Raw genomic sequence first — 20,087 nt, 5'->3', positions numbered from 1 at the left:
CCCAAAAATCAAGCTTCATCCCCCCGGCTCTGAATCTTGTGATCGTCCCGATTCTTACCTTGATCGTCGCAAAACAACCCCTCACTCATGCAAGATTATAGTCCCATGCTATGCAACACCCCCCGGTCATGGATGATCACTGGTTCAAACGCAAAATCATGCATGAAACAACCAACATTTTAAGTTTAATTTCTCATCAGTCAGTCAGGTGCGCAATGGGAGAGTTGCATTGTACAATTTTTTTTTTTTTTGTATTCCTTTTCTCATGGCTTTCGTGCGCACATTGGCGCGCCATGGCTTTGATGCCAGGTAAATATTCGTATGAACATGGTATTCAACAGTATGTATTTACAAAATACCCATTCCTTCTCTAACGCTCATAGTGAATCGCTTTACGCATTCACCAGCTTCATGTAATCCACGCTGGGCTTCTTAACGAAGCTCTTGTCCGTGCTGCCATGCGCCGCCACGCTGGTCGCGTAAGCAGCCTGCAGGCGCTCAGCATCTTGCTTCGTAACTTTCAGCTCAGGCACCTGGCCAGGGCGCAGAATTTCAGTAACAATCTGGGCCCACTCCCAGGGAGCGCTGGTGTCGCCGGGCAGGGCGTTGAAGTACTCCCAGCCCATGACACCGCCGAGGTTATCCTCGCCGTACGTCTGGGCCAGCGAGATGATGGTGCTGTTGAGGCTGGACGTGGGGATCCAGCCGCCGCCATCATGCGGGGAAGTCAGCTGTCCGGCGACGACCTTCTGAGGTGGGTAGCCGGTGTTCACAATGTTTTCGTAGTCATTGGGTGATGCCATGGTGCCGAAGCCGCTGTAGAACTGCCCGTTGTACCAGTCGATGCTGGAGCCCTCGTCTGTCTCGAGTTGGTTGTAGTTGAAGCCAGACAGGTTGGCGCTGTTTTCCAGGGCTGTCGCCACGGGGGCCAAGGTGATGATGAAGTCTGGTCCAAAGTCGGACCTCAGGCGGGAGATGAGACGGTTGATGCCACTCTGGCTAAAGAACTGCTCAACATCGAGGTCCATGCCCTGGAGCCCAAAGTTGACAATCAAGTCGTGAAGCTGGCCATAGTAGAGCTCAAAGGTGGCATCATCAGGAGCATCAAGCGTGGAAGTACTATAAGATCCGGCGGCGGCACCACCAACCATTCCCATGATCGTCACGCCGGCCTGCTTCATAATAACAGTCTCGTTCCATAGAGTGGAGAAGTGAGGGTCATCAGGAGGGAAGTCATTGAGATGGATAACTCCGCCCTGGTTGATGTGGAACGAGCACACAATCAGATGCGTCAGCGCAATACCCTGCTCGTCGATGAGCGGTAGCATCGAGATGGGGTTGTTGTTTTGGTCGTGCGTCGTCTGGAAGTAAAGAATCAGACGGGGCAGATCAGTCGGCTCAGACCGAGGAACAACAACATCATGGACAGGGGCGGCCAGCGACAGCGTCGCCAGCATGGATGCCAGATAGACAAATGCCGATTTCATTTTGACGAGCAAAGATCGGCACTGGCAGGACAGGGCAAGGCTAAGAAGGCAGTGGATGGGCAAGATCCCATCGCCAAGAGCCACGCCGGCGCGGGAGGAGATTTATATATCCATCCATCCTCGACGCTTACTGTAAACCTCGCAAAACCTTCTCACCCCCTTCCCTTCTCTCCCGGGCAATATAGCCAAATTCGGGCCTTTAGGACCGGACTTTATCACTACCAAGGGCCTTCCTCGTAGTCCTCGTGGCCTTGACGCTTCGTTTCTCCCTTCCAAGACCTTCATCTGTCAAAGGGCAGGCTCACGATCCACTTACACCCAGGCGCACGCGCATAAGAGGATTCCAATATTTGGGACAGCTTCTCCCTTGGGAAACAATCAGATTCTTGCAACCTTCCCAAGTAGGCTATGCCAAGACCCCATTGCGGAGCCCTCTCATAGCACCATTGCCATCCCATACTCTGGCACTCCGTATAATGAGGCGCGGGGTCTTTTACCGGGGCGTCTCCGACGGGAGATGGGCAGGCCACGTTAAATGGCGAAGGTTGCATTTATGCACGCTAAGCATATATCAACCTAGGGTCTAGAGTTTATTAGCCGTTGCAGGGCGCGCTACCAGGGGTCCTGATAGCTGCCAAGAGCCACCATTCTCATCTTGTGATAGTGATCACGACTGCCGCAAAAGGGCGACGGCCAAATATTTGTCCCTTCTGCTGCCTCTCCGGCGGCCGTTATTGCGTCGAGTACGCAGGTTCAACTTGATAAGACGGCATCCTATTTCCGGAGAATGGTGCGAAATAGCCTCGATATTGGTATATAATTCTAATCAGAACGGGCGCCTGACTATTCATGAGCCCTATCTTGCAACAACCACCATCCTATTGACACACATAGTACGACGCTGGGCCTCATAGAGATGCCTATCTGTCTCACACCAATTACCCAGGCCCGCTTAAACGGCCAAGACACTGTTTCGCTATAATCTTAATAGTGCTATTCCTAGCAATAATGTTTCTGCCGCTAGCACGATCTTCTAGCTAGAATCGAGATTCGAGAGTCGCACACAATTTCCGCTGTCTGGCACACACTGCATACCAACACACCATATTGCTACTCCGCACGACAATAACCGTTTTTCCTCGGCAAAACTCAGCTTCAAGCGATATCAGCCTTGAGAACAGTACCTTCGGAATAGTAAACCATACTCCTCGCTCTCATCTTTAACAAAACTTAAGGGCTAGGTAATCGGCATTCGGGTGGTTAGGAGTTTGCGTAAAATTTCATCGCTTTTCTGAAGCCTTTCTGAGATCTGCCTATTGCAGGACATGATCTCACGAAGTAATATCAGATGCCCCATAACCAAGCCGGAGCCTTGGTTAAGATACGATGATATCTCGACGTCTTTGCCCTTTTCTTTGCCAGCCTTGTTTCTAACCCTTTTTTGGATACGCTTTCGGCTGATCTTCTTCCTTGTGATCATCCTCTGTCTCTTTGCCCTCGACGAGTTATAGAGACGCTGAACTCCGATCAAGTCATAAACATTTCCATCTCTCCGGAATGCGGCCAAGTATTGTGCCGCTGCACTCTGCATCGCACAGAGAGCCTGCGAAGCCGCGTATCCGTTAGCACGTTGGAAGCCGTAAAGAGTATGTCGACCTACCATTTTACCGCGTGGAGAATCCAAGCCATGCTTGGCAACCGTTTCTATTGAGTATGAACGTGCCTGTACCAATATAGAGCCTTGTTCACGTAGTTTGACGCCGACCTGGTTCCATATCAGCCTACTGGGGGATTCTTCTGCTCACTTGCGGCGCTCACCCAAGTGCATGTGTGGCCAGCATAAGCGCATTCGATACAGCACTCGGACTCATTTTCTAGAGCTTGTCAGCCAGTAGAGACTGAGAATAGTGAAAACGTGAATGATAGAGGCATTGTCAATGATTCATACCGGGATCCCTTCTACAAAGAGCGCGAAGGTCACCATCTTGCAAACGCATCGCACAATACACACATGGGGTTGGGCTAAAAAACGTCAACACGCTGTCTTCATGCTAAATAATATGAGCGGCCAAAACATACTTTTGATGGAGGCAGCAAGATGATTCCATTTGGGCCGCACTCTTGTCCGACTTCTTTTCAGTTGACGATGAGTCTTGTGTCGAGAGATTGTTGTAAGCCCTTTTTCCATCACAAATCGAAGAAGGGTTCGCGTCCTGGATGGGATCATCGGGCATTGGATCCATCGGGTAGTTGTAATAGAAGACCGGGCAAGCATTGCGATGTGATTCAATCTTGTCTACAATGGCTGGAGGAATGTTTGGAGGAATGGGTAAAGAAGGCCGTTTAGCATCTTGGTTCTTAGTAGAGTCGCTGTCTCTTTCGGGAGCTGAACTTTCCATCACAAAGATTGGTTTGATACACAGATGGTTATCCACGGTTGGCGGGAAAGCGGAAAGTATAGTTGATTGATGAGAATATATAAGCGAGTGCAAGAAATATAGAATGGGCGAGGCTAGAATGGGCGAGGAGCAAATATAAGTACGAGAATCTTTGTCCGCTTTATCAACGTAGCAAAAAATAGTTGAAAAGTAGAGGTCCCTTATTCGAAGCTTGGGTATCAAGTTGAACCTGGCTTGGGATACGGCAGCTACCACAGCTGCTGCTGCTTCCATCTCAGAGAACATTAAAGACACGCTCTTTACTTTTCTTCGCTTACACTTCGCCATTTGGCAAGAGTTAGATGACAGCTAGAGATTCACATTAATATTGCATAAATACTGGGAAATCAGGCACGTGAAACAGTTGTTGGGTATTCTAAAGATTGCTCGCTGGTGTTGCAGCGTTTCAACTGCGATGTATTGGGAAAATATCACGGAACACATGCCTGGCTAGATATCTGACGCATCTTTATACCAAATTTAAAATCTCTTGAACAAGTAGCTTATTGCAACTATCGCATATACGGCTGTATTCGGAGTACAAATATTCTCGCTTGATGAAATACCGGAGTACCTATGATAGGGTAAGCCGACGTTGGGGGAGAGTAAACGGCATGTTAGGTATATACAGGAGGTAATCTTTCTCCTTCTTCCTGCCTTAGAAAATCGTATTGCTTATAAGCCAATACCTGACCAGCTTCCTTTATAGGCACAATCACATGAAAGATGTCGGGCAAAAGGCGGTAATACTTTTTTCCTATGGCCGTTGAATAATTATATACGAGATAAGGCGCAGAAGTAAGTGCTGACGGAACAGGGATGCGCCCTGACAGTTCTTCTGAATGCATTTCAGCCGTTCAGGAAATTTGATAGCGCTCTAAAAGCTGTTGCTGATCGAATTGGCTCAAGGTGCCGCTTTATAACGGATCGAATCATTGGACATCTGAATCGATGATGACTCTCCGAACTATTCACGACGATAGTTTAAAGTCCCACTAACCAAGCTAAATATGGACTAAGCTCTAATGCCTATAATAATAAGCATTTGCAGTATTTGGATAGATGGAAAATTTTGGGTAGGTAGAGTGTAAGATCCGTTATTACAGTATACGCTCCCACAGCAATTTCCACTAATTGAGACTTATCTTACATATAACTTATAAATCGTCAACAAAAGGGTTTAATCGCGCAATAAAAACCGGCAACAGTCCAGTCACATTGAACAATTCCCTACCGCTACCCATTACGGGAATTTCGTTTTTTATATGTGACTCGCAGTTTGGTTGCAGCGTGAAACATTTATATTTTAAAAAATAAGGTAGTAACTCCAAGTGTGACTGGGTAGCTAGGTGCGCAGCTGCACGGCCATATCCACATTCGCGACAACGAGAGGCAGGACGCTTTAAAAATATGAGCTACCGCAATCATATTCGCATTCACAGCCAGTGTGGTGCCTGTGGGCAGCTCTTTTTGGCTGGCGAATATCCAGTCGTTGCAAGTACGCGAGAATCCTCTTCCTCCGCCTTCGAAAACGGACCACTTTGCTCAACGTGAACAATAAAACCCACAGTAACCCGGAGAGGCTCATCTATCAAGGTCATCAGGGCTTCCATCTTTCCGGGTCTTTACTTATCATACGAGAGTGACGACCAGCATGGATTAGGCAGAGATCCCATCTTCTGTAAGGCTCCGGTGTGCTCTTGCCACGACGGCGAAGAGTGCACAACTGTGCACATCGACTGCTTCCATCTATTTAAGCAGCGATGATTATCAAGAACGTTAATGGCCCTGAAAGAAACCATGAAATTTACAGACGTCTTTGGTTAGCAGGAACGAGAAGATTCGCCTGGAAAGACATGATACCGCTCAAGTTTATGAATAGTACCGCTCTAGAGAGTCCTCCGCCAGAGGTAATCAGCGAGGTGTTCGGCTTTCAAGACGTTTTCCTGCCGGAGATAATTTATTTAATTCAGAGTTTTTCAAAATCGCATATTCTCTGGAGGCTGTGCTCAGTTCTAAGGCTAGTGCGAGACCTGGAGTTGGCAGAGACTCTTGAAACTGTCACTTATTCGCTCCCTAAGGTGCTGTCGTGGTCTCGGGCCGAGCCCCTTAAACTTGTACTTGCCCAAGATGCAAATCTTGCTGGCCCCTTGATTAAGTTTACAGTTGATAGCCGCGGCATTAAGAGCATCGAAAGAATTTCTACAGTTCCAGCAAACGCAGGGAGTGAGATGCCTACCCCTTCTTCCGTGTTTGCAATAGAGCGGGTAGAGAAGCTGTTAGATGCTAAGATCGAATTTGAGGTATGTAATCCATTGTCTACTATTGGCTCTTTCATTTTTACCATTTATGTCCTTTTATATGTATTGAAGTGGAAGGCTTACCACTATACCTTCAGCTCGGAATGTGCCGTTTTCATGCTGCACCAGGTAGTATCAGCGCCTGGAGCACCCCAGCCATTTTCCACCATATAGAAGCCTCGCTCGCAGGATTGGGGCAATTCATACATAGCGTGCAGCAATACGACCGTGTCAATTCTATCAGCATGGACCCGAAATACTGCACGGGAATCTCCTCCTTCATGCACAACCACGTTGTGTTAGATATCCACGCGCATTCCAGGCAATATCCCTCAATTCATACCGAGAAATTCAAGTACATGGACTCTACTTACAATTTTAACTATAAATGGAACATCGTATGGACCTACATGCCTCTGACTGCAAAAAATACAGTTACTGCAATCAGGATCCGAATTCATGTAAGCAAAGAAAATCCGCATTACTTTACGGTAAGTACGGTAAAGGGGGGATAAACGATTCTATTATTTACGCTAGAAAATTATAAGACCAAAAACTAATATTCGTCTTTCTTTTAGTTCTATACAGAGACTGGAGAAAGGATTGTAGTTGGCACACCATATAACGAGACGCACTCACTACGTTTGCAAAGACCATTAGCGTTGGTAGGAATAGATCGAGTATATAAGCTGGGGAAAGACGAGCGGCGACATTTCAACCTCATTCATTCCGTCCAAAAGTCTGGTCCACTGACTGCTATTCAGCCTGACAACGCCGAGATCGTAACTGACGACTCTAATAGCGAGTATGCCACCACAGCTATAAACATTCCGCCGACTATATCATCTTTTAAAAGTCGTACTCGCACTACCTCACCTCTCCCCAAGGCTTATTTCTCTTCAGCATCTTTAGAGGGTATCCTAAACGTACAAGTGTTCACCGGGGGTTTGGAAAATCTATGCAAAGGCATATTAATCGAGTATGAAAACGGGACTCAGAGAGCCTTGGGGTAGTGCCGCCTAGGCCTGGATGAAGTCCAAAGCTGGTATAAACCTCTAAGCTTGCATTACATGGTAACCAAAGTTCAGTGGGCCGTTGATGATGTGTGGGATCCGATCGAAACATCTATAGGCGCCCGGGTTACATTTGACTCTGAGAGCAGGCATATGTCTGAGGATGGTACACTGGAGGAGAATTATTACGAGATGAAGGGTCGCCTGATTTTCTGGTTTACCTTCCACGCTGCTGAATTGCAGTTTGTAGATAACTAGCTGTGTTGCTATTTCTGCTACTTCTACTACTTCTGTTACTTCCAGATATCACAGCCTCAGAGAATACATTCGTCTCGTCAGTGGATAAAATGGTGGCTGCTTGATGCTCAACGAAATGCCGCGTCGAAAGAGAGCAAAATCCCAAATAATGTTTGCAAATAGGTAGAGGTAACAGTAAGCTGGATTGTCTTATATACCATCATTCATTGGAAAAGATAATAAAAAACCATTAGATTAGAAGGAAAACCTCGTAATCTCTTGGACGCTTAATTAACATTATGTAACACTCGTGTAGTAAACCTTTTTGCTCATATTATACTTGTTCCGTGTGTAACGACGCTGGAAAAATACTGTCCAAATCATGCATCAACTTTTAAAACCTTGTACAATAAACACCCAGCTGTCGTCAGATGCATTTTGTGCTACACTCTGCCTCGCCAATAGGAAATCAATACCTCCCTCCTAACGCTGTCTCATATAAGACCACATCCCAATGCTAATGACCGGCACTAGCACCGCCCCCACGAGCTTTAAAACCGAACTCCTGATGCGAGGAACAAGGTGTGTTTGTACAATTTCCTCGAACTGGGCGGGAGCATTGCCCCTAGGGTACGGTGTCTTGGGAATATCTTTCCCAAGAAAAGGGCATATCTGCTCCCAACCAAAGCCACCTTCTAAAGTGCAGCATAACAGTTGGTCCTTTGGAGCCAGCCTCCTTACCTTTTTACCACTACAGATTTATTAGCTTTACTTAACTGGAAAGAAGAACAAGAAATAAAGCATATGCATACTCCGATACGCTATCCTTCTTTGCTTCTTCCATGCCCCCTTTTATGCCCTTGTTATGAAACATGACATCTTCATATGCATGATTAAGATGGACAAATCCTTTAATATAATCATCAGTGTATTGGGTGATATTCATGGGAAATGTCCTACAAGCCACGAACATGGCCTTGGCAGTATTATTCACTGAACGTTCCCAAGCGTCGACATCACGTTCAACAAGTATAAACTTTGCGTGTGGATAAAATTCTATAAACTCTTCAATAAAGAGCTGGGGGATCTCGACAATAGCCTTGTTGTGGTGTTAGTTTACTATTGCTTTATGTATAGTACAGCAAGGAGAGAAGGAGACAGGGGCAGAGAGGCAGAGAGGCATCTTACATCATAGTTGGCGAGCCATTTGTCAAATTCAGCTTTGCCGTATGGTTTATCTTTGCCAGAATATTTACAACGTATAGCTTCTGCGAAGAGTTCGAGATGGATCGCGCCGTGGGTAAGCACTTCAATCATATGGTAAGGGGTGTATCCTAATGTCTTGAGAGCTTCGTAGAGAGAGAAAGTTCCAACACTAACGAAAACAGGTTCTTGTGTTAGGTAGATAGGGGTACAAATTTGAGGTAAAGAGGGCCTACCGGCTGCGACTGAGTACAATCAGTTTCTTCTCCTTCACCTTCTCTGGTGTGGGGAGTCTATCGATGAGGCGAGACATGCTGAATGTGATGTATGAAGAGTTTCGACAGATGAAAGGCTTCTTCCTAGCTGTTCGCTATGTATGAGAGTTCAAAAGTGTAAAAGTTGAAAGGCAAAAGTCCGAAGAAATCTCGCAGCAAGTATCTCGCCAGCTTGCATATATAGATTATATATAGCCATCTTTACGGGATCCACTAACAACTACAATGAGCGTCTGTCCAGTTTCGAAGTCTATTGTAAATGCAACAATTATATGGTTCCATATTAGTATTATGGGTCTAGCTTGGCAATTAAAGATTAATTACGTGGGCTGATTGGCTGAACTTAGGGAGCTGAGCTGCAGGATGAGAGATGATGCTGACGAAGTGCCACGATCTGCTAGTGCATGGAGCTTTGGCGTAAGATTACTCAACTTGTAGATGGAGTTTAAAGGTATGAACAAGTTTTTTGATAACTTTGAATGTAATTAAATTGACCATGTTTAATTGGAGTTACGAATAGCAAAAGCGAGCAAAACCGGACGGCTGTTTTATGGATTCACTAACAATTGATGAGGAAACATCGCCTCAGCGCCCGCTGGGTTAGTCAAACCGATGGCCCGATCCCACAGGCTTGAGAAAAGAAAGACCCTCTACTAAATGCTTACATTCTGCTAGCCGTTAAAGATTGGATAGAAACGCAAATATGAGATCCTGCGCTGGCTGCCGATACATGTGCGATTCTTGGCAGCAAACCTTTTTGATCTGTTGCTTTTAGGCCACTTGTGACACTTAAGTTCGCCCATGTATTATTCTGACGTTTTTGCAGAGTAAGGGCTTGTCCACGATGTTCTCAGCCGGAACATGTTAAGCTACCTAGCGCTAAAGGGAAAGCGATAGAAATGACTCGTCATATTCATTATTTCTTCAAATCATTGAACGACACATGCAATTCCTTTTTGGGAAGAGATATATATGCGATTTTTTGCTTTGGCAATACTATTGCTCTCCGTCAGGCTACTTCTCACTTCTGATGACATGCTGAGACTCGTTACTGTAGCTTGCTAAGTGGCTCGAACACTAGCCTCGATTTCAAACGTACAGTAGGTATTCGACAAGGGCCACGAAGTAGGTAGGCTCTTATGAAGTAGTACTGCAATGGTGGCGGCTGATGCCATAAGCAGCAGCGATCGGAACGGATGTATTTAATTGCCGGGCACTCATCCAGTTATGTTAACAGGCCGTCGAATCTTGCCTCGCCTCCCAATGTCAAAATCGCCAACTCGGGAATAGCCTGTGCGAGCTGAGGGTGGCCACTTTATCTCTGTTGCCATGTGGTGCAGCGAACCCTGGCGACGGGTAGGGTAGCCCTCCAAGGGATCACAGTCTTCATCCCACCAACCGCGTGAGGCATATTACATTTCACGTTTGAGATATATAAAACGGTCGACAGGCAGTCAACCTTGGGGGTTCAACCAGAGATATGGTCCGGGGGTCACTGCGTGGGAGGCATCGTCTTCTTCTTTATCAGTTTCCTTCTTTTCCCGCAATAGGCCTGCCATGTTAACCACCCTTAACACCCCATATTGCCGATATCACAAGCCAGAAGCACATGTAGCCGCCGACGAACCGGACGATTTGCCATTTAGGCAATCCATCGCTCTTCTTCCCCACGCTTGGTTAAGAGATTGCAGCCGCGCTATGAAGAAACAGACAGGGCCTCTCCTCAAGCTTCCGTCTGTGGCGCTCCCGTTCCGTCGAGCGATTTCGGGGGGAGGGGAAGACAGAAAACTTGGGGGAGAGATTTTTCCCAATCTATCTACCCGCACAAAAACTCTGGAGTATCGTATCGTAGTATCGTATCGTAGCGTATCTCTTATCCTCGCGGGAAGGGAAAGCTCAAAAAAAGAGCACCCCCACCAGCGGTCAGAAACTCGGGGCAGCCCTCCTTCTCTAACCCCTACCCTTTTTTTGCTCTCGTCTCTTTTTCTTTTTCGTTTCTCTGTTTCTCGTGCGTGGGCGCGTGAGAGAATCGAGAAACTCTCGGATGAGACTTCGAGAAGAAGCCGGGGAGAGCAGCCAATGAGGACTCGACGATAAGACGCCCTTGCGAGTGGCGGCTAGTGTGAGGCGTGTTGGGGACTTCCTGCGCCCTTGTACTCCGTAACTCGAGCTAGTTTGGTACGGTGCAAAGGATTGACTGTCGTAGATATTATTAGCATGACAAGTAATATGGAGAGAGTTTAGGACGAGCGGATAAATTGAGCGAATTGGGACAATATCGTGAAGGATTTGCTTTGCATGTGCCACACTTTCTGCAAGGCTACGGAATGCAATATCCCTATCTTTCGTTTTTTTTGTTTCTAATTCTCCCGTTGGTGATCTGTCTATTCCACTAAATCGCTAAACCAGGTGCTAAACTACAGCCTAATAATGATGGGGAGGTATTAATTTCCCTCTGCCGCAAGCAGAGTCGCATTGTTTGCAAGGGAGCATGTCTACAAGTCTATATCCGCGGCAGTACTCGGGCTTTTTTCATATGTTTTGGCTGCCCAAACGGCTCAACGCACAGCCGAAAGCGACTGGCAAGGGAGCCGAAACAGAGAGAGACCGAGCTGGAAGCGTCAATTTTTAAATTTTAATTTTTTTTGTTATTCCCCATGTCTCAGTTCCGCTAGTAGCTTGTGATCGTTGTCTCGCCAATCGTGTCTCTCGTCGGTCTTGTGTGGCTTGTCTCGTCTCTGACTTACTGTATCCCGAGTCGCAGCGAGTTCGGCATCGCCACAGTTTCAACGTACAGACACTGTGCTCACATGTCGGACTGCCGCTTGTGGACGGCCTCGCCGCCAGCGCTGGTACCGCAAACGGGCGGCACTTTGGCACTGTTCTTCGCGGCCACAGGCGGCTGTAGCAAGTACCGCGATGGACCGCCGAGGCTGGTCCGGAAGACTCACGGCATATGGAGTCCTGTACGTGTCTCTGGACTCGTGTCATCCACAAACTTACGGAGCATCGCGTCCAGTATTTTGTACGTACAAACAATCAATGACCTTGCTTGCTTCTCCTTTTTTTATCTCTTGTCGTCGTTCCTGGGCCGATGCTTTGGCGACACATGACACGTACCTGCGCAGCTATACTCGGCGTAAGCCGATTCGATGGAAGCGATCAAAAAATAACGTAAAAATAAACCCAAAAATACGTGGTCGACGCAGGTTCTGGGCGCATGGGACCGCCTAGAACAGGCACTGCCGGCAGCCCAGCTGGCGATGCGATGGCCTTTGTTCATGCGGTGGACTGGACGGTGTAAGGGGAAGCACCAAGCTAATACGGTGAGGGACGCACGAGTGCCTGAAGCTAGCGACGCGGATACTCCGTAAAGGCGTAGCAGTACCTGCGCGAAGCATGTATCTTTGCAGTATTGCTCGTACAGTGCTTGGATATAGTGTATTACTCGTCGAACTCCATATTTAGAACCAGCCAGTGTATTACTACTAGTATTATTACCGAGCACGGTATTTAGTACCGACTCTACGGGACGAACAGGCGTCACCCTGGAATAACTTTGACTCAGCTCGTGTTTGCGCACAGCCTCAACCTTGGCCTTGGCTGAGGCGTTGCCGCGGACAGAGTTTTATACTTTGTGCCACGGCTTCGATTCGGGTGGCGCATGTGCCTGTTGTCGTCCAAGCCGGAAAGTATGTGAGCAAGTGAGATTAGGTAGATTACGATTACACGTGCAGATGGAGATGGATACATTACACATGTACAGCCAGCACATGCATGGAAAGGAGGCCCAGTCAGATTTAGGTGCAGGCCACAAAAAAATAAGAAAAATAGCTGGTGATACTGTGCAACACTGCATGCAACCTAGACACTTCAAGTACACACCACCAATTGCAATCGTTGGATTTCCCCCAAACAAGGGACGCAAAAGAGAAACAGTCATATCATCTGTCATCGGATGGTAATCGGAGCTGGGCCACTGGCTCGCGGCTTCTTCCCCTCCCCCAGGATAAACAAGCAGCCTTAAGGCACAATGGGAATAAAAATCTTGGTGAGGCGTTTATGTAAATTTTTAGGGCCCATGGCAATCAGTATCGAATGACATGAATCAATGAGCAAAGGACTCTGGCGCCGCGGCCACTCACCACTCAGAGTCCAGAATCGGGAGTGGGACTAGCGGTCCAAGCAGCCACCACCAGTTGCCTCTGCGCCGCCCCTTATCAGGTACTTGTGGATGGAGTACAGCAGGATGGCGGAGAGGGCGAGTGTGACCAAGTACCGAGTACCGGAGGGGGAGGTATCTACGTACCTTATTTTTAGCAGAGGGCTGAATTTTTCGATCAAGCGAGCACAGATGGGAAATTGTCATAATAGGACAGCAGGAAAGAGAAGCAGATGTATACACTATGGGCTTTGAAAAAGGAGAAGAAAAAGAAATCAACAAATCTCCTCCACCTCTTCTTCCAATGTGACGCATTCGAGCTGCTCAATTCCTTCTACGGATGCTTCTTCTACGCCTTCCATCATCATGTACTTGTCATACATTCCCCATCGCGCTATTACAGGTAGCACCACAGATAGCGGGGGACCCTCTGTGGCGATACCCATCCCCTAGTACTCCATACCTGTGCGACTTTACGGGGCCAGTCTCTACATCCGGGGGTCAAGGTACCTGCGCACCAGGTTCCTGTGCTGGGGCGGTACGTACCGGCTCAGAGTCTGGTCTTTTTCCACTTCTCGCTTGCTTTCGAGACTTTAGTACTTAAAACCCTCGCCGCCCGATCTTTGCATCGAAAACAGAAACCTTTTTGGAAAACCATCATTGCATTCCAGCTGGTTGCACGTTTAATTTGTTTGCCATTTAAATACCCGGCTTGCTCACTCGAGTTTACACTCTCACATTCCATCCTTCATCGTCTTGCTCTCCGCAAATCTTGCAGAGTAATTTCTCGATTTCATTTACTCGCATTTTACCAAAAAAACACCACACAACCGCTGTCATGGTAAGTTGTTGTTGCTACTCTTGCTATAATTCAAGGGTCTTTTACTAATTACATTCTGCGCGTCATAGGCTGCCAATCAGACTTCATCGTCTCCTTCAGAGACTGTACGACCATCTTTTTTTCCCCATTGAACCGACCGCGCGAATTGCACAACAATACTGACTCTTTCTTTCTCCTCACAGCTCAAATATCTCAAGCTCGACCAGAAGAACAAGATCATGGCCGAGTACGTCTGGATCGATGCCGGCGGCGAGACTCGATCAAAATCAAGGGTAGGTTCCCTCCCAGCGCGTTTTCCTTATCTCGACCCTGGTCCCTGCTTGGCCATGCAAGGCAACCTTGCCGGCAAAGCCCCGACTTGTCCCGCAGGCCCCGCCACCGCATATCGCTGGGGACTCGCTCTTTTGGCTATGCGCGTGTCAATCATGACGCCACACCTGGCGCTCTTGGTTGTGTGGCTCGGAGCCAAGCGGGCCTTGGGATTGGGTCTTGGAGCCTTGGTGCCAAGTGGGGGACGGAATACACTGCACGTCGGCTGCTACGATTTTGCAGTGCCTGACGCTCAGTGTAATTTGTCCACCGCGTAGTGCTTAGTCCGCTCCAAGTCTCAGCTTAGCCTTAGCCTTGCCTTGGCCATATCCCGAAATAGCCCCCCTCGTTCTCCCTCAGGCCTGCGCCTATCCACCCCCGATAAGGGAGACCCCGCCTGTCTGGGGATGAGACCATTGGTGACTTATGCCTCGGCCAGTGTCGGGTTTGCCATCGATCGTCCAAAGGGACTGGAGCGGTGACGCGAATGATCGCGTGTGACGTTATTGACGTTGTCGTCGACTATAACCTGTATTTCGAACATTTTTGCTGACTTCATCATGATAGACTCTTGATGCCAAGGACAAGGAGTACACTCCCGAAGATCTCCCCATCTGGAACTTTGACGGTTCCTCAACCGGCCAGGCTGCTGGTCACGATTCCGACGTCTACCTGCGCCCTTGCGCCGTCTACCCTGATCCCTTCCGTGGTTCACCCAACATCATCGTCCTCTCCGAGTGCTGGAACGCCGACGGCACCCCCAACAAGTACAACTACCGCCATGAGTGCGCCAAGGTCATGGAGGCCAACGCCGAGCGTGAGCCCTGGTTCGGTCTCGAGCAGGAGTACACTTTCCTCGGCCAGGATGACCGGCCTTACGGCTGGCCCGTCGGCGGCTACCCTGCTCCGTACGTCATACAAAACATGTCTTGAACAGCGTTTGAATTTGAGCTAACCGTTTCCTACAGTCAGGGTCCCTACTACTGCGGTGTAGGTGCTGGCAAGGTTGTCCTTCGCCACGTCGTTGATGCCCACTACAAGGCCTGTCTCTGTAAGTTACACAACTTGATGAAAAACATATCCCTTGAGTAAAAGCTAATCAGAGTTTCAGATGCTGGCATCAACATCTCCGGTACCAACGCCGAGGTTCTTCCCGGTCAGTGGGAGTTCCAGGTCGGCCCTTGCGTCGGCATCAACATGGGTGACGAGCTCTGGATGTCTCGTTTCTTCCTTGCCCGCATTGCTGAGGAGTTCGGCATCAAGGTCACCCTGCACCCCAAGCCCATCCAGGGCCCATGGAACGGCTCTGGTCTGCACTCCAACTTCTCCACCAAGGACATGCGTGCCGAGGGTGGCATGAAGTACATCGAGGAGGCTATCAAGGCCCTCGAGCCCCACCACCACGAGTGTATCAAGGAGTACGGTGAGGACAACGAGCTCCGTCTGACTGGTGACTACGAGACCGGCTCCATCGACAAGTTCAGCTGGGGTGTCGCCAACCGTGGCACATCCATCCGTGTTCCTCGTGAGACTGCTGCCCGTGGCTGCGGTTACTTCGAGGATCGCCGACCCGCCTCCAACGCTGACCCGTACCGAATCACCAAGGTCCTGATGACCTCCATCTTCGGCAAGATCTAAAGGGGACGGCTGTAGATGAGTTGATGGACTAATCATGGTGAAAGGATAGCGAGTTGGTGGATGTGGATTTGAAAATTTTACATGGGCGATAGTTGTAACATTACGGATAGGAAGCTGCACACTTAATATGATATCGAGGGAAGACTAACCAGAATAATTATCTGGTTTAACGGCGTAACGGGATAATGATGGGAAAGTTCGTTTAGACTTGACGGCTCTGCATAAAGAAATGCTGCTGCTTAGAATTATTTTTGCAAATATATTAGCGACTACTTCTGCAACTCTCTCTCTCTTGCTGACTTTGACTGACTCGCTCTCTCTCTCTCGCCGACTCTGATCGACTCTCTCCCCTCTTTCTACGCTCAGTGCTCTCCTTTCTTCGAACTGAAGTGATTGTTTAAATATGGTGATTGTTTTAAATCTGACGTAGATATAAAGTATCCACCCTGGCCTTTGTCATTCTGGCCGGTACTTGGGATCCTATCCAGATACTCTCGGCACTCGATTCTTTGGTGGAGAAGTTAGAGAGTGTGGATCAGACCCGTTTCAAGGGTCCCAGCCACTCCATACCTGGGACCTTGGGCAGACTTCGGCTACAAGATTGGGAGTCAGGGGAGAGAAAGTTTGTCCGCCTAAATTTAAATATGGTGAGGTGGATCATATAGTTTAATGCTTGAGATAGAATCGTTTAGTCTAATGTTTTGACTATTAAGCAAAGGTAGTTGTCAGGGGGGTGAATTGAGCTTTGGATGGTGCATCTGATATGGCTATTTTTGGAAATTATCTGATCGCAGCCTTAAAAGTGGCGTCGGACAAAGGTATGTATATTCTATGATGCTCTCCCTATCAAATCTCAAAGAGGACACTTGGAATCTTGTGTTTATAAATGACCGTTGAATATATATTTTTTCTTCTGGGGAGAACACAACAGAGCTAAAAACACTTGTGTATAATACGGCACTTCTTGAAGATAGTTTGCTTCATTACCTTCTCACCTAATATAGCCGCCATGTGCACCATTTTTTGGTTTCATTCTGCCTTTATGCTCGGCGCTTCTAAAAAAGCTTCTACCATACATAGCCAAAGATTAGAAATAGTAGTAATCTGAGCTAGAGCAAGCTCTCAAGCCGCCAGCTTCATGCTTCTTCGATGAGCGCCAGCCTGTCCGACCAGCTGTCAAAGGTAACAGCAAACAGAACATACTCCAAGCACACACACACGCGCGCGCACTATTAATATCACACTTTGAACAACCGCTCTGGAATATTTTCCTTCCTACTTCCATCATCTTGACCAGCAACATCATCAGACTTTTGGCACACACAAGATAAACCACGACCTCGTTCTCATCCTGTCTTCATCTTATCTTGAGCCTCGACTGCTTTCAGCTTCAGCTTCTTTCAGCTCCTTTCAGCTGCCTTGTAACTGGGGGAGCAATCGCCACACCTGGGCAGAATATTTCTTTATTCTCAACAATCAACATACCCTTGTACAGAATATTCCTTTATTCTTTCAACAATCACCATGTGCCAAGAGCACCACACCACTGCCATCTGCGCATCGCAGAAGAGGCACTCAATGTCTGTCACTTGCGGAAATCTCCATCACGTGGCCAAAGAGCGCATTGTCTGCGACAAAGCAATTGGAAAATGCCTCTGATTCTTTGGTACCTGCGGAAAGCTCGAAGTCATTTCTTCCTCTGAGATCATCCCAATCTCCTCTTTGGAAGCCATTCGCTGTGAAGCTTGCACCAAGCGCGAAGACGAAGTTGGCGACCGTCGATCGAAGCAAGAACTTGTTGAGTCACCTCTGCTTAACAGAACTGCTTTCCAAATGCCAGAGGAAAAGGAGGTGTTCGAGGCTATCATTAAGAATCTATGGGATGGCAAAGCTGAATGCCCTTTTCACACTGCTCCTTCTCCGAATATCAACAGTGGAACCGTCGACGCTGTTGGCGATGCAGATGTTTCCGACCAAACCGCAACCGAGACCGACACCGGCACCGGTGATAAGATCATCGTGAGCCTTCTTGCTGCTAAGACCCCTGAAGCTACCAATGGCCATTCTACCGGCTTAAAGAACAACAAACAAAGTAACGGCTTGGGCCGCAAAGTGGGCATAGAATGCAGCATTTGGGCCAACGCTAAGGATGAACCGCCCAAGAAGCAGCAGCACAACAACAGGAGAAAGAGTAAAGGAGAGATCAAGAGTCCTCCTCAATCCAGAACTCCTCACCAACCTCACAAGCAGGAAAGTGGCGGACGCAAGACTTCGAACGTGGTGGTGCCTATGATGGCGAAGGCTAAGAACTTTTTGGGTAATAATTTGTTTACGGGTGCTTAAATTTGGGGACGGAGACGTTGGGGTTGGGCTTGCTTTTTTCTCCTTTGATGAATTATGAGATTTCATGATACTGGATTATTGTTTTGTGCAAAAGTAGCTTCCTCTTTGTAATTACACAGTTACCATATACAACCCGTTACACTGTATTAAATACTAGTTTATACACACTGTATACTTTTCACACAATGCGGAGAGACTTTCGGAATTAAGTGGCGCCGCAAGCCACGTCAGGACACAAGTGGCGATGCGCCCCTGGCGCCGAAAACGTAGCGACCCTGACGTTGCATCTTCCACCAATGGCGCCTAGGCTATCTAAGATCGAGCGAAGAGAGCTCCAAGACATCATCATAAGTAAGTTTCAGGGTGCAGAGAATATTAAAGATAGTGAGATAGCCAACAATATCATACCTTGCACTACACGATCTATCCGTAACGCTCGCTCAAACATTCTTCAATATGGCACGATCGACGCCCCCTCAAAGCCTCTCAGTCGACGGAGGAAAATCACAGAAAACATGTGGCTTGCTATAGAGGATTATCTCCAAAAGTACTCTGGCAAAAGCCAACAAGCTTTGTCAGATTTTCTCTATAAAGAATATGGCGTTAAATTATCAAGGTCCACGATCAGCAGAGTCATAAAGCGACAAAAGTGGTCAAAGAAAGTTACGACTACTATTGCGAAAGAGCAGAGCCAAGATCTGCGAGACGATTATTTAGATAGACGAGCCTATTTTGAGCCTAATCAAATGATATTTGTCGATGAAAGTGGAGATGATCGTGGCATAGCGATACCAAGATTAGGATATGCTCCAAAAGGTGTAACTCCAAAGCAGACCAAGCGATTCCATAGAGGAAAAAGGGTTTCTTTCCTGCCAGCATACACTATCGATGGCATTATCTACTCTGAGGTGTATGAGGGCCATACATATATCCAAGTATTCGAAACCTTTCTTGAACGGCTATTGCCATATTGTGGCAGATTTCCGGAGCCGCGATCTGTGGTCTTTATGGATAATGCATCATTCCATGATATCTCTACAAGGGTAAAAGAGATGTTCGCTGAAGCAGGCGTATTAATAGAAAAGCAACCACCATATTCACCAGATCTAAACCCAATCGAATATTACTTTGGCTCGCTTAAGAACTATATTCGAAGCCGGGTATTGGATGACGCAGATCTTATCGGCAGCGATTTTAAGTCATATCTACGGATGCAGATTAAACTTATAGGACAAGGTGAAAAGGGCAAGAGAATGGCTAGAGGGCATTTTAGAAAAGCTCAAATATATGTTAAATAATGTAAGAACTGGTTGAAACTCTCTATTTGTAGAGCTTTTATGCGCTCTGCTTATCGCGTGTGCGACTGTATTAACGTGGTCTAATTAAAAAGCCTAACGCCACATAATAACCTGAATAATCCAATACGAAAAAAAGAGTAAGATTATAAAAATAATACACTACGCAAAATCTATTGCGAGTTCTTTGCTTGCTGTCGCTGTTCAATAAATAGCATAATATTGTAAACAAAATGACACACAAAGGGTTCTGGTACTTCGCGTTTCAAATAGAAATGGGCCATATGCTTTTCGTTGTGCGCGATTATTTCAAGGTCATATCCGTGATGTAAAGTCAAATGCTGCAATTGGTCGTAGAACCCTTTTTGCTCCTCGGTTGCTTGGCATCGCTGCCATACACCGTAGGCCCTGACCAAATCTTCCCTTGGCCCATCAAAACCCTTAAGTCGTGTCTTCGGGAAGACTAACTCAGGGATTGGATCATAACCTCCTGAAGCACGCCGTTGACAGTGGCACTGAGAGGCTATCTCGTCATCAGAATCCCGT

The 20,087-nt window shown here is 47.4% G+C and overlaps 7 protein-coding genes across 7 annotated transcripts; 4 read left to right on the top strand and 3 right to left on the bottom strand.

The window, feature by feature from the left end:
• Positions 1–383: 383 nt before the first annotated feature.
• GGI43DRAFT_82406 (glycoside hydrolase family 18 protein) lies at positions 384–1,645 on the bottom strand. The gene has a single exon (XM_083210362.1). It carries the CDS (start codon positions 1,485–1,487, stop codon positions 393–395), a length of 1,095 nt encoding a protein of 364 aa, XP_083059594.1. The 5' UTR covers positions 1,488–1,645; the 3' UTR covers positions 384–392.
• A 1,079-nt stretch (positions 1,646–2,724) lies between these two features.
• GGI43DRAFT_384926 (uncharacterized protein) lies at positions 2,725–3,886 on the bottom strand (the record flags this gene model as incomplete). The annotated part of the gene is made up of 4 exons (XM_083203584.1): positions 2,725–3,252; positions 3,306–3,361; positions 3,436–3,509; positions 3,567–3,886. The coding sequence occupies 4 exons, from the start codon at positions 3,884–3,886 to the stop codon at positions 2,725–2,727; spliced, it is 978 nt and encodes a 325-aa protein (XP_083059593.1).
• Positions 3,887–5,335: 1,449 nt separating this feature from the next.
• GGI43DRAFT_428333 (uncharacterized protein) lies at positions 5,336–7,496 on the top strand (the record flags this gene model as incomplete). The annotated part of the gene is made up of 7 exons (XM_083208945.1): positions 5,336–5,475; positions 5,530–5,653; positions 5,701–6,228; positions 6,324–6,716; positions 6,804–6,867; positions 6,901–7,234; positions 7,268–7,496. The coding sequence occupies 7 exons, from the start codon at positions 5,336–5,338 to the stop codon at positions 7,494–7,496; spliced, it is 1,812 nt and encodes a 603-aa protein (XP_083059592.1).
• A 462-nt stretch (positions 7,497–7,958) lies between these two features.
• On the bottom strand, positions 7,959–8,991 carry GGI43DRAFT_428327 (sulfotransferase family protein; the record flags this gene model as incomplete). The annotated part of the gene is made up of 4 exons (XM_083208944.1): positions 7,959–8,226; positions 8,288–8,574; positions 8,664–8,850; positions 8,915–8,991. 4 exons carry the CDS (start codon positions 8,989–8,991, stop codon positions 7,959–7,961), a joined length of 819 nt encoding a protein of 272 aa, XP_083059591.1.
• Positions 8,992–13,421: 4,430 nt separating this feature from the next.
• On the top strand, positions 13,422–13,729 carry GGI43DRAFT_408195 (uncharacterized protein). The gene has a single exon (XM_083206330.1). It carries the CDS (start codon positions 13,456–13,458, stop codon positions 13,717–13,719), a length of 264 nt encoding a protein of 87 aa, XP_083059590.1. The 5' UTR covers positions 13,422–13,455; the 3' UTR covers positions 13,720–13,729.
• Positions 13,730–13,953: 224 nt separating this feature from the next.
• GGI43DRAFT_423635 (glutamate--ammonia ligase) lies at positions 13,954–15,903 on the top strand (the record flags this gene model as incomplete). The annotated part of the gene is made up of 6 exons (XM_083208269.1): positions 13,954–13,956; positions 14,025–14,060; positions 14,139–14,228; positions 14,833–15,173; positions 15,234–15,316; positions 15,377–15,903. The coding sequence occupies 6 exons, from the start codon at positions 13,954–13,956 to the stop codon at positions 15,901–15,903; spliced, it is 1,080 nt and encodes a 359-aa protein (XP_083059589.1).
• Positions 15,904–17,427: 1,524 nt separating this feature from the next.
• Positions 17,428–18,246, top strand: GGI43DRAFT_384922 (uncharacterized protein; the record flags this gene model as incomplete). The annotated part of the gene is made up of 2 exons (XM_083203583.1): positions 17,428–17,529; positions 17,584–18,246. 2 exons carry the CDS (start codon positions 17,428–17,430, stop codon positions 18,244–18,246), a joined length of 765 nt encoding a protein of 254 aa, XP_083059588.1.
• Between the last annotated feature and the right edge of the window lie 1,841 nt (positions 18,247–20,087).

This window comes from Trichoderma evansii (genome assembly GCF_050947405.1).
Source record: "Trichoderma evansii strain SZMC 28006 chromosome Unknown GGI43scaffold_13, whole genome shotgun sequence".
Lineage (NCBI taxonomy): Eukaryota > Fungi > Ascomycota > Sordariomycetes > Hypocreales > Hypocreaceae > Trichoderma > Trichoderma evansii.
The sequence above is the reverse complement of the archived record's forward strand: the minus strand, read 5'-3'. Positions and strand labels throughout refer to the sequence as shown.

Bases quoted from the DNA above. Each gene is read 5' to 3' on its own strand.
- GGI43DRAFT_82406 (XM_083210362.1), bottom strand. From the start codon at position 1,487: ATGAAATCGGCATTTGTCTATCTGGCATCCATGCTGGCGACGCTGTCG.
- GGI43DRAFT_408195 (XM_083206330.1), top strand. From the start codon at position 13,456: ATGCTTCTTCTACGCCTTCCATCATCATGTACTTGTCATACATTCCCC.